Genomic DNA, 17,336 nt, shown 5'->3' with positions numbered 1-17,336 from the left:
TCTTTCCTCTTAGTGTTCTCCTCCCACCCTTTCCAAACTCGCCTCCGCCTTCCCAGATTCTCTCAGCAATTATTTATCGCGTACTCCCGGTGCCAGGGCCTCTGCTTGGGACTGGGGATTCAGAAAATAATAAGGTCCCAGGAACCTATTATAACCAGGACACAGTGTGGGAAAGGTTAGATGAGCAAGAAAACTGAGAGCTGGAGAAAAAGTTCTCTGTCTCTCTGCAATTGAAAACACTGCGAGTTTGGGAAGGGAGTGAAGGATAAAACACTTCAGTAGAGAAAAAACCTCAACTTTCTCTAAGGTTATCCCAGAGTTTCTGTTTTGATGTGAGTCATGTTTTATTAAAGTTAACTGTGTTCCCAGCTCGAAAGTCTAAGTAACGTCATTCACTTACTTATCAGACTATTTCTTCTAAAAGGACAGAATTGGATATACAATCCAATACAAAGTAGACTTTGCAGATAGGGAAGACCTGAGTAGAAGATGTCCAGGGTGTTTGTGTCTTCATTTATTTCCCCCTGCTCTTGTTCTCCATTTAATGCATCATCAATTTTCTTCTTATCTTAGGTCAGGTTTCCTAGAAGCAGAGGCTGAGAAAGAGAATCTGGTGCATGTGATTTATTGAAGGAAGGCTCTCAGGACAGAGGGTAGGACAGAGTAGGGAGGTGGGGGGCGAAAAGCTAAACAAAGATGTGGTCTCAGTGGAGACTAGCCTCAGCCAGATTCCATGGGCAAGTATGGAGCATGAAATTCTGGAGCAAGAGGCAGCTTCTATTCTGCTCAGGACAGATCACAAGTTAGGTCGCAAACTCTCTTAACAAATTTAAGAAGATTGAACTCTTACCAAGTATCTTTTCTGACCACAGTGGACTGACACTAGAGATCAATAGCAGAAGGGAAACTGGAAAATTCATAAATGTGTAGAAATTAAACAACTCTTGAACAGCCATTCTGTCATGGAAAAAATCGAAAGAAAATTAGAAAATACCTTGAGACAGACGAAAATGAAATACAACATACCAAAACATACCAAACAGCAGGGGATGCAGCAAAATCAGTGCTGAGAGGGAAGGTCATAGCAATAAATACCTACATAAAAGAGAAGAAAGATCTCAAATAAACAATCAAACTTTACACTTAAAGGAACTAGAAAAAAAAAATTAGCCCAAAGTTAGTAGAAGAAAGGAAGTAACAAATATTAAAGTAGAAAAACAAAATGAAATAGAAAATTGAAAAATAATAGAAAAAAATCAGTGAAAAGTTTTGTTTTAAAGAAAAGATAGACAAACTCTATAAATCCTTAGCCTAAGACAAAAGGGGAAAATTCAAATAAATAAAGCCATAAATTAAAGACAATTACTATCGATGTCAAGAAATAAAAAGAATCAGCGGGCGAGCTGATTCAACTGCAGGTGCCCGTGGGCCAGCGGGAGCTGAGCCGCTGGGTGTGCGCAGAGCGCCTCATGTGGGAGACCTTCAAGAAGGCCACGCAGCTCCTCTTCCGCGAGGCGCAGGCCTACATGGTCCACGCGTGGGAGCAAGTCTGCCACCATTGACACGCTGGAGTCCCCGAAGCCTGGCCCCACAGAAGCCCTCGGGCCGCGCGTGGGGAGATGCTGACCAAACCCCCACAGCCAACTGGCCGGGAGCCAAGCCCTGGCCAACGAATCTGACCCGGCCGGGGAGCGTCGGGAGCCTGCTTGTCGAGCGTGCGAGCCGTGGACCGGAAGGCTACGTGCGGCCAGTGTGAGCGCGCTCGTGCGTGCGCTGCGTGCGCTCCGGCTGCGGCGGCGGGGCGTGGCTTGCACCATGTGCGCCCTGGTGAACCGCAGTGACCTTCCGAAAAAGTGTTCTGCGCCAGCTGTGCTGTGTTCAAGGCCTGAGGGCCGGGAGTGGACGGCAGCCCTGCCTGGACAACCTTGCCAGTGTCCACGCTGAGGAACTGTTGAAGGAGTAGGGGGGTTGTGCGCTTTCTGTTTTGTATTTTGTGCTCCTGACAGCAGAAGCGAATAAACCCTTTATATTTGGATGAAAGGGGGGAAAAAAGAAATAAAAAGGATCAGAAGAGACTATGATGAGCTATTATATGTCAACAAACTGGATAACCTATAAGAAACAGATAAATTCCTAGAAATATATAGCCTACCAGGAATAAATCATGAAGAAATAGAAATTCTGAATAGATCTATAATTAGTAAGGGAGATTGAATCAGTTATCAAAAACCTCCCAACAAGAAAAGCCCAGGGCAGATGGCTTAACTAGTGAATTCTACTAAACATTTTAAAATGAATTAACACCATCCTTATTATACTCTTGCAAAAAAATTGAAGAGGAGAGAATATTTTATAAACTCAGCATTACCCTGATACTAAAGCCAGACAAAGATACCACCAAAAAACTACAAACCAACATCTGTGATGAATATAGATGCCAAAAATTCTTAACAAAATACTAGCAAACCAAATCTAACAATACTTTGAAAGGATCACACACCATGACCAAGTGGGATTTATTCCCAGGATGCAAGAATAGTTCAATATATGAAAATCAATTTATATAACACACCACATTAACAGAGATCTGCTGTGCAACACTACCTCCAGTCAATGATAATATACTGTACACTTTAAAAATCGTCAACAGGTTCGATCTCATGGTAAGTGTTCTTTGCACAATAATAAAAAAAGAAATAAGACAATACATGAACAATTGTACACCAATCAATTAGATAAGCAAGATGAGATACAAAAATTCCTAGACACACAGAAACAACCTGATTCAAGAAGAAACAGAAAATCTGAACAGACCTATAACAAGTAAAGAGATTGATTCAGTAATCAAAACCTTCTGCCCAAAGGAAAAGTTCAGACCAGATGGTTTCACTGGTGAATTCTACAAAACATTTAAAAATGAATTAACACTAATCTTTCTCAAACTCTTTCAAAAATAGAAAAGGAAATTAAGAAAACAATTCTATTTACCATAGCAGCCAAAAGAATAAAATATTTAGGAAGAAATATAACCAAGTCGATGAAAAGACTTATACAATGAAAAATACAAAACCTTGCTGAAAGAAATTAAAGAGCTACAGGAATAAACACTTGGACCACCAGTCTCTTGCTAGTGCCTGTATTTGCATAACAACCAACAGCCAATAAACAACACACTGATGCAGTTCACACAGACGAGCCTCGCAGGGTACTGAGTGGAATGGGGAAAGATGGGGAGAGAGAATCTGGATTGCAAATGGCAGATAGCTAGCACAGCTCATAACACCTAAGTCTGGTGTCTTTGTGGATGTATTTGTTGCATGTTTTTTTTTAAATCAGCGTTTACTCATGGTGCCTTCTTTCCTTGTGTGTTTTAATTTATTTATTGTGAGCTTATAGTCTGTGGAATTTTATCTGTGGGAACTTTGTGAGGCCTGGATTGAAGCTGCATTTTTTTCCACCAAAATTTTTAAGTGCTTCTTCTAAGAGTCTTGTGGTGCCACCAGCTGGGGATACTTTGACTTAAGGTGTTTTAAACCACCCAGTGTGCATGAATTCAGGTTTAACACCCCCATGAGGGCTACACTTGTAGTTCTATATTCTCAAAAGAGTTTTCTCTACTCAGTGCAGGTAATTTTACTTGCAGTGCCCTGGGAAGGTGGTTTTATTTCCAGTTTGCCCTTCCATTGAGGGTGTAGCCTTTTGGAGTCTGTAGCAGACACTTGTCATACCCCTTCAGCCCACCTCTGGTCTTAACCTCAGTTGTGGTAGAAGGTTCTGTGTGACTTCAGCCACAGTTCTGGTGGATAGTTCCTAGCAAGCTCACTCTCAGCTTGCACTGACTGCATCTCACTTCAAGTGCACACATGCATCTTTCTGCTTTTGTTTCAGGACCTTTCTCAAAGCCAGGGAATCTGGTTGGCTTGCATGCTGGGACAGCCCAAAGAGAGGAGAGAGTTGACATCAGTGCTCAACCAAAAGGAGAGGAAGCTGGTGGATAAATGTTTCAGCCTCTTGTCCTATAGGTGGACAATTCTGGCAGGTGTCTGCTTCTCAAGATGCCCCTGCAGAATCCGTACAAGAACCTCAGATACTCATTCTTATAAGGATCCTCCACTTTCAAATCCTTCCCAATCTCTCACTCCTTATTTCTGCAATTGCTTCCCAAATAAATGACTTGCATCCATATTCTTGTTTTAAGGTTTGCTTTTTAGGGAACCTAAATGAAGACAGGCTCCCAAGTTGATCTTTTTGCCAAAGCACTATTCTTGGTTCTTTTTCTTATCACTTTTTCTTTTCCTGTTAAGGTGAGAAGGTGTTTGAAGTGGAGTGAAGATGAGAGTCCTGGCATTTTCCAAACTTCACATTCACCCTTAATAGATAAAAGTAACTCATTGTACTGTTACTACCTAGCAGTAAAAACAAACAAACAAACAAACAAACAAACAAACAAACAAACAAAACTGTCAATTTTTTTGCAGCCATTATATCTTTATAGAAAGTTAGAGCTGGAAAATTCATGTATATGGCTCCAGCTTCCTCTCAAAGACAGTAGATGAGACAAAACAGTAAGTTAGGAGAACAAGGAAGGTGGAAAAAGTGCTGAAAATTTTCAATCACAGAAATCTGACTCCCAGTCATGCGGTGGCAAAGCCTCATGCTGTCACCAGGGGGCAGCAGAGGCCAGGGAACAGGTAGACAAGTGACAATGTAACCTGCCAGATTTCTGACAGAGACAAGACTAACATTTATTGGGGCTTGTTACGAGTTGGGCATTGTGCTGGGTCCCGTTAAAAAAAAATCGTACAAAGTTCAAAGGCAGAGATAGGAGTCCAGAGCCAATGGAGGAGTGGAACGGAGTTAAGAGGGCAGTTCTTCAGGTCAGCCAGGAGACGCCCAAAGACAGCATGTCTGGAGGTACATGCACGCGCCAGAAATAAAGATAAGGGTTATGGGCCTGTCCTCTGCAAGGGCAGCTGGGTCATTGCTAGACAATCAGCTACATTGCTGGGATCACTGAGAGTCAGTCAACCTGCATATTTACTTTACACTGATCAGAATTTAAAAGGCCCTTTGCCTGAGTAAACATTAAACTTTTTAGATGATTTTTCTGTCTTCTCCCACTATAGAAATAAACATAACGTGCCCTATGTTTCAGGCTTTCCCATCATGCTAGATCTGTGGACATTTTGATAAGATCCCAGGCTGGCTTTAGCATCTTCTCTTTGACTCCTCCTTATACTTGAAGATAAAATTCTCTGACTCCACCAGATGGTCATTTAGTAGGGGCTGCACTGTGAGTGACAACTGGCTTGAGGTTAAGGGCACTTTCTATATTACCCTCTTCTGTAAGGTGGGGCTCATTCTCTTCCAAAGCCTTTGTAGAAATTCTCAGCCTCCTCGAAAGTTATAGCCGGCAGGGCAAGAAGATCTGAGGGTGTCTGTCCAATATTCACTTGAGTGGATCTTTTCATTAATAAGTTGGGGTTTTTTTAGCCCTAAATCTCATTATCATGCCACAGGCTCCTGTAGATTTTGGCATTTTCATACTAGTTCTGTTTCAATCATTTTAAAGTTTTCTTTTTCCAACTAATTTTTTGCTTAAGGTTGCTCATCTTAGACTTGTTTCTGGTGGACTCACTTATTTACCACTAGCTGATCTCTTCCTTTGTTCCTCCTTTTTGTTTCTTCCTTTCCCTTGGGCTAGTTGCTCCATGGTTGGAGTTCCAGTATCATCTTGGGAATTGGAGGTTGGATTTCTGCTGTTTGGATGGACTCGATTCCAGTGATGGATTTCAGGAGTTTGAGGGATGAATGGCTCAGATAGGTAGCACTTATCTTCAGGCTGGGAGCTGCTAGAGCAGGGAGAGGCAGCAGGGGTGGGGGCCCCTCCGTATGGCCAGAGCCTTGCCAATTTCTACTTGCCTCTGCTTTCATTTAATTGCCTCTGCCTCCTTGGGCAGGAGAATCCAGAGCCCACCTCCTTCTGCTGGACCTACTGAATTAGACTCTGAGTGTGGAGGACTTGGATCTGTAGTAGACAGGTTCCGCAGGTGGTTCTGAGGAGGTAGCAGGGAAGACATCGGTTTCACCCAGACTGAGCTGGCATGACGCTCTAGTTCCTACATCTGGCATTGGTTACTAGAGCCTTAGAAAACTCAACTAGAATCTCAGCTGGGGTCTGATAAATTCCAGAACAAGCACTTCCTCTGTGGTGTACCAAGGCAGTTGGTGGAAGTGACACCCCCCTACTCCCACATCCAGATGCAAGCAGTGAAGGGGAGATGCTGACTGCAGAAAAATTTAAAACAGCAATAAGACTGAGTAAGAGGATAAGGGCTGGTCTGCTTTTTATCATCACTATATACCCCAGCAAGTCTACACAACCTGGTCAGTGATCAAATAAATACTCCTTCCTGCTGGAACGACCCCGCCCCCACTTTTGCCCCTCCCCAGCCTCGGTGAAGTCTGGTGCGTCGCCATCAAGAAGTAACTCATCTTTGTTGGTTTCTTTCCCAGTGTTTTTATTTTTCAAAATATACAATTTATTTACACTTTTATTTCACAACTGTAGTTTGTATATTTATTCCAAAATCTTTAAATAACTCCGCAGTAAACAGTACAAATCACAGGATCGGTCAGACTGCTTCCCTTTAGCCTTTTTATACATGTTGAGTTTTTAAAAAGTTTCAAGTAGTATTGGTTTGTGGGTAAGAAGGGAACCAACATAAGACAAAATTTTTTTACGTAAGCTCGACACGTAAGATTAGAAAGGGGGATCTGAGCAGCTACTTGGTCTGGAGCCCGACTCAGGGTATTTATATAGTTTATAAATAAGACCCTCTTATGAGCAGTGAGGGTTTTGGTTACGAGGAAGAGAAGGGAAACCTCATCCGTGGGGTGAGGGGCAGGGAGATAAGGCACCGCATGGAGGCTGCTTCTTGAATAAGGAGGCACTGACTGGAAGGGTCCAGAGTGAGGCAGCCGGAGGCCCACCTACGGCAGGTGGGAGTCAAGAATGGCAGGGGACAGGATAGGGCTCCCACTCATGCAGAGGACTCTTCAGCCTCCCTTAGGGAAAAGCTTTGTGATTTTGGAGGTTGGGGAGAGGTGGCTAGAGCAGCTGGTGGTTCCTAGAGAAATGGGTGTGGGCTCCCTCCAGCTTTGAGGCTGCTGCCAGCTCCCTCAGCCCACCTGCAAAAACAGGTGAGGGCCAGGCGCATGGGTGCTGGATGTGTCACAGGCCAAGGCATCTGGTGGTACAGCTGGTGTTTGTCACTGGTGGGGACAAAGGCGCTGCCCGGGATTGGGGGTGGCCTGTGGGAGGCTTCATGCTGTCTCTTCTGTGAGAGCTCTTCCTCCACCTCCGTGTTCTCCAGTCCTCAGGAGAACATCCAGAGCCACCACCTCCTCCCCAGGGAGGGAAGGTGGGGAAGATGAGGGCCACAGCCCCGCAGGCTCTGCTCTCTGCTGTGAACACTGGCAGCTCCACCATGAGGGGCATCTCAAGGTGCTAAGACACAGGTGGGCCTGGTCCCAGGGGTCAGTTTCCTTCATTCCCCTCAGAAATTCCCCCTTGGCCAGGTCCTGAAGCAGTCCTGTGGGCTAAGGCTCTGGGCAGGGATGCTGGTGGAGAGGCAGGGATGCTCCAGGAAAGAGCTAGTCCCCGAGAGCCATTTGGCCACCAAGCAGACATGACCCTCTTGTGCTGGGTCAAGAGGGCAGTCTCAGTCTTCAAGTTCTCCCTGACACCCTCCACCAAGCCCAAGGGCCGGACAAAGCCCGTCCTGCCTTCTTTGCAGGGTCTGGATGGGAGTGGGCTGGGGCAGCGGCCATGACGGGGCTGAGGGCAGGATGGCAGGGATGGGAGTTGTCACTGCATCTTCGGGTGGGATTCTTCCGGTATAAGGGTGTGGAAAAAGTGATCCCAAATTTTAGTGCTGATGCCAAATCCTAGAGAGGGAGACAAATGAGGGGAAGATGAGTGCTGTTGAAGCAGTGGGATCTGCTTGGGAAGGCAGCAGAGGTGGGGCTGGCACGTGGGGAAGATTTCAACATTGGTCCCCATTGGACTTCCCAACTCTCAGGGCTATCCTGGCAGGAGTCAACAGCAGGGTCCCTGCATTTCTAGACTCCCAAGGATGCCACTGGAATAACCCCAAGTTCCTTATCTGGCCTGACTTCCTGGGAAAGCCTGGTTGCTGCCTGCCTCTTCCTTCCCCTCCTTCACACTCCAGCTGCCCCCTGGTCTTTGAAGATGCCAAGTTCACTCTTGCTTCAAGGCTTCACACTTGTTGCTCCTGGGATGCTCTTCCTTCAGATATCAGATGCTGGCTTGTCTTAATTTAGGTCTCAGGTCTAATGCAGTGACACCTTCCTGGACCACTTTAGCTGGCATTCTGCTATCCAGCATCATAGCCACTAGACCACAGGATTCCTGAGCACTGGAAACATGGCTGGAGCTATGGAGGGACCAAATTCCTAACTTCATTTAATTTTAATTAAGTTTCAACTTAAAAACCTCTACTCCATTCAGTTACAGGAAAACTTTTAGGCATGTTTGGAGCAACTCATATACATAAATCTACTTTTTCTATTGTAAATTTTATAAACCCTAAACATGGATCAAGTATTTCCAGTGGAGATTTGGCGCTTGAATGAAGATGTGCCATAAGCAAGAGATACACACCGGATGTTGAAGACTTAATAGAAGGAGAGAATGTAAAATATCTCCACAATTTTTTGAATCCATCACACTTTGAAATGACAATATTTCAGTTGTTTTGGCTTAATAAACTGTATCATTAAAATTAACTTCCCCTGTTTATTTTTACTTGGCTACTAGAAAATGTAAAACCCCATCTGCGAGTTGCATTCTATTTTCTTAGACAGTGCGGGGCCCCTCCCCCACCTTCTCTAACATCACCTTGTGTTATTTTCTTTGTGGCGCTTATCACTGTGAAATGATCTTTGCTGTTTATTGGTTCCCTTGTTTGTCTGTCTCTGCACAGCTCCCCCACACCAGGGAGGAGGACAGGAATCCCAGGCTTGCCTTGCTGACTGTGTCCCCAGAACCAAGCCTGGCCCTTGGTAGAAGCTCAGAGGTAACTGTCAAAGAAATTAACAAATGAGGGAGCGGGGAGGCACTGGCCGATCCTCACCTGACTGCTGATGCGCAAAGTGATGCTTGACGTGGTGGGCCTTCAGGCTGTAAAGGTAGGAGCCCCTGTGTGGGGAGCCGAAGTGCAGGTAGTAGTGGATCATGTCGTAGATGACGTAGCCCAGGAGGCCCCCCGCAAACACAGTGCCCCCAACTGCCTCGGGCAGGATGAGCCGCAAGAACACATAGAAGAAGGCGATCACCAGAGAGGCTGGCACAGGGGGGAAGACCAGGCGGGACTCGTCGAAGGGTGCCTGTGGATGGAGAGGCTCCCATGTCAGGAAGAAGCCTGGGGTCCCAGGGCCTGCCTGTGGTCACAGCACACAGCACGCCTGGGGCCAGAGATGCTCCCGCGGAGGACATCCCAGACAGCCTGGGGAGCGAGTGGGCTTGGCACCCTCGGTGGCTGAAAGCACTGGAGAGACTGTCCTGCCCCCAGTTTCCAAGCCAGGATGGACCTGGAAAACTGCCTCAGAACACGGGGGTGGATGTGATGTGGGCAGGATGCTCACAGGTCAGAGTCCTGCTTTATGCTCGAGGCCACTCTGGCCCTGGAATTTGCTAGGTGCTAGGGAGGAGCCTCCCCCCCCCCCACCCCGCGCAAAAACCATAAGGGGTACCTAGACCGAGGCCTGAGGTTGATGAAGGCACAAGTGGTGGATGACCTTGGAAGTGCTAACAGATGGTCCTCCCCACCCCCAAGTGGCCTTCTTTGTTCCAAAGTGGTGTTGTCCCAGTGAACCAGACAAGAGAGCCAGCCTTCGGTTCTGGAGTGTCACAAGCTAAGGGCCTGGCATGGAGGTAAAGTTTTAGAGATGGTATAAGTATTCTGAGAAGAGACAGACCCTCTTTGGACTGGGAGAGAAGAGAGAGAAAGCAGGTGATAGAGAAAGAGCAACATGCTGACATGGGCCTCCCTCTGCTCAGACTAGGAGTAACAGGACCTATGGGCTCCCAGTAAAAGAAGGGAGGAAGGGAGGGATACGCTGGGACAGGCTGAGAACAGCACGGTGCAGGGACAGAAACATCAGGGGGACAGCTGCCTCTGGGCAGACCTGGCTTCCAATCCCAGCAACTGGGACCATTGTGTCGCCCACGAAGAGCCCCAGGGTGGTGGGTGGCTGAGAGCACAGACTCTGGAGTCCACAGGGCACAATATCCAGGTGTGGCCCTGGGGGAATTCCTTAGTTCCTTTATTTCCCCAAGCCTCAGTTTGTCATTCTGTGGAGTGGGGAGAACTGGAGCACCATCTTCAGAAGGAAGCTCCACCAGGGCAGTGATTTTTGACTGTTTTGATCAGTGGTGTCCAGAACAGTGCCCGGCACAGAGTGAGGGAGCGCTCAGTGAACATTTGTTGAATGAATGAATGAATGAATGAATGAGTGGATGAGGTGTAGTGAGGTGGTATCAATATGATGTCGCACAGACTCTCATGCTCCCTCTGCCCATGCCCATTCAGGTGGGGACCCAGTCACACGCCCTTGATTTCCCCTTGCTTCCACCCTGACCTCCAACAAGAAGAGCAGCTCCCTGGAGTTGGTTACAGCTGCAAGGCCCCGGGAGAGAGCCTGCCCCGCTCACCTTGTGGTGCTGGCCATGCATGACGAAGTGCAGCATGATGAGGTAATAGCTGTCGCTGGGGGGCTTCATGTGGAAGAGGAAGCGGTGGATGAGGTACTCTATCAGGGTCCAGAGGAACAGGCCCAGCAAGAAGAGGCCTGGGAACACAGACTCGGGCATGGCTACTGAGTACTCTGGAGGGTGGCAGGAGAGAGGTGAGGTCAGGGCAGATGGCCGCGGGGAACAGCAGTGCCTGGTGGCTCCGGATGTCTGGTCTCACTGCCCCATCTTCTCAGGAGCTGCTGCCCTTTGTTCAGCAGCTGTGGGGCCAGACCCCCTGTTGGGGCCCTTGATTCAATATGGGAAGGAGGCTGTGAGGATCTGTGTTGGCCTTAGGAGAGGTCCTCTCAGAGCACTATTAACGTGGTATATTACATTGCTCTCACATGTTGATCGGCTCTTGCATTCCTGGAATCAATCCCATTTGGTCATGGTGTATAATCATTTAACATGTGCTAGGATTCAGTTTTCTAGTATTTTCTTGAGGATTGTTGCATCTATATTCATCAATGACAAGAGTTTGTAGTTTTCTTTCTTGTGACATCTTTGTCTGGCTTTAATATTGTGTAAGATTTGGCTAGAGATTTGAGATCTTCCTTACAGGAGCTATAAGAGGAACAGCTATGGCCGGTCCTCACCTTTGCCTGGTGCTGTGGTCTGAATGTGTTCCCTCAAATTCCTTTGTTGAAACCTAACCCCAAGGTGATGGGAGACGATGAGGTCATGACGTCAACAGGACTAATGCTCTTATAAAACAGGCTTGAGAGAATTCTCTTCCCCTTTCTGAGGGATGCGAGGATACAATGGGCCAGAAGAGGGACCTCACTTGACCATGCTGGTACCCTGATCTTGGACTTCCAGCCTCTGGAACTGTGAGCAATAAATTTGTTGTTTATAAGCCACCCAGTTTGTGATTTTTGTTCTACCAGCCCAAACGGATAAGACACCGGAAAAGAGTGACCTTGCCTCCTTGGCATGGAGGAGAGGGAGGGGCCACCCTGATGAAGCCAGCAGGGCTGGGGGGTTGTTGGCGGAAGATGCTATCAACCAGGGACCAGAAGGAGGGCACAGGAGGGCCAGGAGAATCAAAGGAGAAATATCTCGACAGATAAGACTTAAAATCAGAGCATCCAAGGAAGATGTGAAAAAACTGGATGATTAGACTGAAGAGGTATAATTACCATCAAGTGTGAGACTCCTGCACCTGACCCTCTGAGGACAGGCTGCAGTCCTTCTGGCTCTCATTTCTTTCTCTACTTCATCCATTCTTTGACTCCACAGGGACTTCAGCTCTCATCACTGTTTTTTCATATCCCTCGTAGTTTTACTTTTCTCTAAAAGCCATTGCTTTGGCTACACTTTCTCTCTCTTTTGAAAAGTAGCAGCTTTATTGAAATATAATTCACCTATCTTACAAATCACCCATTTAAATGGTGTACAGTTCAATGGTTTTTAGTATGCTCAGAGTTGTACAACCATCATCATGATTTTAGAACATTTTTATCACTCCAGAAAGAAATCCCCTACCCATGAGCAGTTGCTCCCCATTTCCTCCAACCCGCCATTTCCCAGAGCAGGGAAACCACTAATATACTTTCTGTCTATTGCATCTGCCTATTCTGGATATTTGATATCAATGGAATCATACAACCTGTGGTCTTTTGTGACTGGCTTCTCTTTCTTATAATGTTTTCAAGGTTCATCCACATTGAAGCATGTACCAGAATTCCATTCCTTTTTAAGGCTAAATAATATTCCCTATTAATATGGATGCACTGCATTTGTTTATCCATTCATCAGTTGATAGACATCTCATTTGTTTCTACTTTTTGGCTATTATGAATAATGCTGCTATGAATATTCATGTTCAAGTTTTTGTGCAGACAGATGTTTTCAGCAGTCTTGGGTAGATGCCTTGAAGTGGAATTGCTGGGTCATATTGCAACTGTGTTTGACCTTTTGCAGAACCACCAAATTGTTTTCCAAAGTTAGCCATTCTCTTTGGACCACAGCTACTCCCATGAACCCCCAACCTGAGATCAGCACAAGAACCTGTCTGTCTTTCCACCCGACACCCAAGCTGCTGAGCACGGACAGACACTTGGGAAGTCACAGGTCTTCCTAGTCACAGGTCTAGCTAGTGCCTTCCACCTAGCTAGACCTCAAACACTGCCTGGTGATCCTTTTACGTCTCCAAGTTCAGCTCCCTCCCCACTGCCCTCAAACACCCCTCTTTCCTTCCGCTCAGCCTCCTACTTCCCAGAGAAAAGATGTCTTGGGGTAGAAGAGGGGAAGGGGGAGAACAGCTCCCTTCACAGCCTCCCATCCACCTTCTCCTACACCTGGTTGTGCCCTAACCCTGAAACTTCCTTCTTGCTCCTCAGGGAAGATATGTGCAACCAGGTACCTGGGCACTGGATGGTGGTGATGGTGGTGGTAATAATAATGATAATGATAATGATAATGATAATGATAATGATAATAATAATAATAATAATAATAATAATAATAATAATAATAATAATAATAATAAAAGATGCGTATTGATCAGTCCCTGCATGCCAAGTGCCTTTCAAGTGCTTTACATGGATTGCTTCATATTTCATCTCACTCCAGCCTTACAAGGGAAGCGCTGGCATTGCCCATGTGAGTGAGGACATGGAATTACAGAGATCTTATGTTGCTTGCCCAGCTCACCCCGCTCAGCAGAGCACAGCCCTCAGTCTGCCTTCCCTACAGCCGCTCCATCCCAACCGGCCCCTCTGGGCATTTTCAGCTTCTCCTCCACAGGCTTTCCTGCTCATCTTTAAGACTTTCCCATCACTAATGCAGTCCTATCAGATCCATGCCTACTGAAAATGTCAGCCAGCCTCAAGTCTACTTCAAGTCTTCCTATGCACTTGAGCCCCTAAAGTCTGTCTTCTGCAAAGGCCATTCGTGACGTATTTCTTGCCAGATCTAAGTAGTTTTTTGAATTCATCTCTAACTTGGCTATAGCATGTGACTTTGGTGCCACTCTCTTTTTGAACCTGCAACTTCATAGGTTCCTAACCTGAGGCTTATGAACATCTAGAGGGTCCTCAGTTGGATTTCGGGGTGAACTTGCTGAAATGACGTCCCAAACAATGCGCCGTGTGTGCATTTTTCTGGGGAGCAAGTTGACAACTTCTTAAAGGATCTGGGACCAATAAGGCTAGAACACACAGTTCCACTCCCTGCATGCTGGGACACTTGCCTTTTCTCCTCTTCTCCAGATGCCCTTTGTGGTAGAAACTGCCTCTGTCTCCAGGGTCAAACCCTTGACCCTTCAGTCTCACATGCTCTCTGCTCCACCCAGGGTTCAGCCACACCCACATGCTGACAACCTCCAGACTCCCGCCTCCAACCCAGCCCTGGACAGCCACTTGCTACTGGGCATCTCCACGCCACTGTCCACAGATCCCTGTCCCCAACCCAGGTCAGCAGCTGCCAGATGAGGCCAATCATCTTCCTCTTCCTTCCTGCCCACCCAAGGCTGCTCCTCAGTGAGGGGAATTGATGTCTACACATTACCAAAGGCTCGACTTATCCCTCTCTCCTGTGTCCAACCCGTCACCAAGTTCCATCAGCTCCCTCTCCTGAATATCCCTTGGCAAAGTGAAGAAGGCCAGACACAAAAGACCACATATGATAGGATTCCATGTGTATGGAATGTTTGAAATAGGCATATATAGGCATATATAGAGACAAAGCAAGCGGGCAGTTGCCGGGGGCAGGAGGAGCAGGGCACGGAGATCAACTCCTCAGTGGGTACGCGGTTTCCTTTTGGGGTGATGTAAACATTTTGGAACTAGGAGAATCAGTGGTTGCCCAGCATTGTGAATGTACTAAATACTGACTTGTTTACTTTAAAATGGTTAGTTTTATGTTATACGTATCTCACTTCAATTAAAAAAAAAATGACCTCTTGGGTCAGTTCACTGCTCTGAACTCCCAACACCTTATCACCCCTCACCTAGTGACTGTATCAGCTTCCAACCCTAACCATGCCTCTATATGCTGGGTGCTCTTTGTCCCCACCTAGGCTGGGTTCGAGGCTCTGGGCCGGCCCTCCACGTCATCCTTTATCACAGTGAACTGTGGCTGCTGTTTTACTTTGCCCACGAGGTTATGAGCATTTTATGGGCAGAGGGGGCCCTTCATTTTATCTCTCCTATGCTTAACACAGCAAGTTCTCCAATGCTCATGGGAGGTTAACGGGTGAACACAAGCCTCTCTGGAGGGCTGTACCTGGATGGTTTGACCTGTGCTGTTCCAAGGGCAGAGTGGAGGCAGCTTCTGGTTCTGTTTAAGGAAGCACTTCTGAAGGGCTGGGCCCAGTGTGAATGACCACAGGGGTATGCTGAGGAAGGAGAGCCCGGGAAAGTGGGGAGAGGGAGGTGACCTTCCAGCCCTTTGGACCAGATTCTGACAAAGGGTTCCAAATGAGTCTCTAACCCATGGGAAGATTTTTCACACTTCACCTAGAAACTAACAACTAAGATTCAATCCTCAAAGGGTCTCTCTCAAATCAGGTGTTAAGCTTGTCTGACATCTCTCATTGGTGGGGCCTAATAGCAGTCTGTGAGTGGCCATCCAGCCATGGCTGGACTGCTCTGGTTGGTCAGGCTTGACACCCCTGGAGTCCTTCAGGACACTCTGGTGACGTGTAGGGAGTACAGGCTTTGGATTTGCAGATCTAGATTCAAATCCTGACTCTGTAACATCTGTGTGTTTTGTCAACAGTAAAATATCCTACCAATTGTGAAGGCTGTTATTAGGATGGAGGGAATATAATATCTGATTATGTGATACATATATATCTTATATATAAGGATAATACATAATACTTATAATACAATCCTCCTCATATACAATAAGTAACTAATTTTTAAATATAATGAGTCAAAATACATCTAAATTTCACCCACAGCCCTACTTGTGCTGCCTTCTCTCAGCTCCCCTTGCAGGGCTCTGGAGGGTCCCAGGTGAAGGGAGAAGAAGTTTCTCAGCCCCCCTGCCCTGCCCCCCACTGCCCAGAGTGCAGGAGCCCTTCCCTGCTGTATAGCTCTCTAGCTGGCAGGGAAAGGACAGGACACACAGGCGTTTTCTCTGGCCACAGACTGTGGTCTTGACCTTTGCTGGGGCTCTCATCACATAATCTCATTGGAGGCCTGAATCCTCGCTTTGGATGCTGCTCAACTCAGCTCTGAATCTAATGTACTCCCAGGAACTGCACTGGGGGCCAGCCTGAATGTGCAGAACCCCTCTGCTTTCCAATGCATGTTCACACACATGCCTAGGAATTTCAGCCTTGAACTGGTGTCTCCATTCAACTTCAACTGCTCCCTGGTACCGAATCTTCTGTACTTTGTCCAGTGCGCCCCTTGTCTGGCAGCTGCACTGGGACCCTGCTGAGACTCCATGCCTCACTTTGCAGCTCTATTTTCTCTGCCTGTGGCCAGTGCCTTGCCTGACAAGCTCGGGGTGAGGGAGGCATGTGCTGCTCTCATGTCACCATCACTGGCATCATAGTCACAGGCCCACTGACCCCTACACTAGATCTTTATTAGACAGCACGTTTCAGCTCTCTGCAGAGCCCTGTGGTTCTGACCGAGCTGTCAAATCACCCTCCTTGCCACGCAGAAGAGTCTCCTCCTATAGGTCAAGTCTCTGCCCGCCCCCTCACCCCAGCATCACCCCTGTCGGTCCATCAGGCTGGAGCTGGTACCGAGTGGCATCTCTGGAGGAATCCTGCAGAGGGACCTGGGCCAAAGCTCCAGCATCCCCTTCCCCCTCTTGCCCCAGCCCTGGTGGCCCTGGCACTGTTGGTGATTGTTAAGGGAGCACCCGGCAGACAGTGGGCAATTCAGTGAGCAGGCTGTCTGAGCAACAAGCCCTGTGCTGTGCCTGAGCTATTCAGCGTGGGCAGAAAAGGGTAACCTTGGCTCGCAGGGCATACACATTAACCCTTGGGGACTAGGAGCAGCTCAGGATTCTGGGAGACATCCTGCAGCTGGTTCCTCCCAGCCCCATCCTGGACCAGGTGGGAAAACTAGGGCTCCTGTCACTGCGGCCATGGCTCCTCTCACCTAAACCATTCAGCTCTCCACTTCTGGGGAAGGCAGGCAGGCGAGAGCATCGGACAGTGGGGAGAAGGAGCATGCATCTGGCAGAGACAGGGGGTCAGAGGCTCACAATCAGGAACATGACAAGTGATCAGGAGAGGAAAGCTCACCTGAGCTATTCCCAGCACCCTTTCCCCATCTGTCCCCTCACCTGGCCTCTGTCTGAGCCACCACCATGGGCAGCACTTCCCCAAGGCAGGCTTTGCCAGGATGGACAGACCACCCGGGCAGGTGGCATGCTCCTGGAGGCCCAAGGTAGGTGATAAACTTGCGAGGCAGGCCGGCAAGACTTGGCTTGTGAGACTTAGTCTCACAAGCTCTTTGGAAGTCACCCCAAGCCAGCCTCTCTCTCTGTTTTCTGCCTCACTGGCATTCACATTCGCATCCTAGCCACATGACCCTGAATTGCTTAC

The 17,336-nt window shown here is 47.5% G+C and overlaps 1 protein-coding gene across 1 annotated transcript in view; it reads right to left on the bottom strand.

The window, feature by feature from the left end:
* Nucleotides 1–6,496: 6,496 nt before the first annotated feature.
* FA2H (fatty acid 2-hydroxylase) overlaps nt 6,497–17,336 on the bottom strand; it is a 47,485-nt gene continuing 36,645 nt past the window's right edge. Inside the window, exons 5-7 of the mRNA XM_010990161.3 lie at nt 10,739–10,911; nt 9,159–9,411; nt 6,497–7,950 (exon numbers count right to left, since the gene is read on the bottom strand). Coding sequence (XP_010988463.3) covers nt 7,871–7,950; nt 9,159–9,411; nt 10,739–10,911 — 506 coding nt within the window. The 3' untranslated portion in view covers nt 6,497–7,870. The remainder of the gene's footprint in view (nt 7,951–9,158; nt 9,412–10,738; nt 10,912–17,336) is intronic.

The sequence above is a fragment of the Camelus dromedarius genome, chromosome 9 (assembly GCF_036321535.1).
Source record: "Camelus dromedarius isolate mCamDro1 chromosome 9, mCamDro1.pat, whole genome shotgun sequence".
Taxonomy (NCBI): Eukaryota; Metazoa; Chordata; class Mammalia; order Artiodactyla; family Camelidae; genus Camelus; species Camelus dromedarius.
The sequence above is the reverse complement of the archived record's forward strand: the minus strand, read 5'-3'. Positions and strand labels throughout refer to the sequence as shown.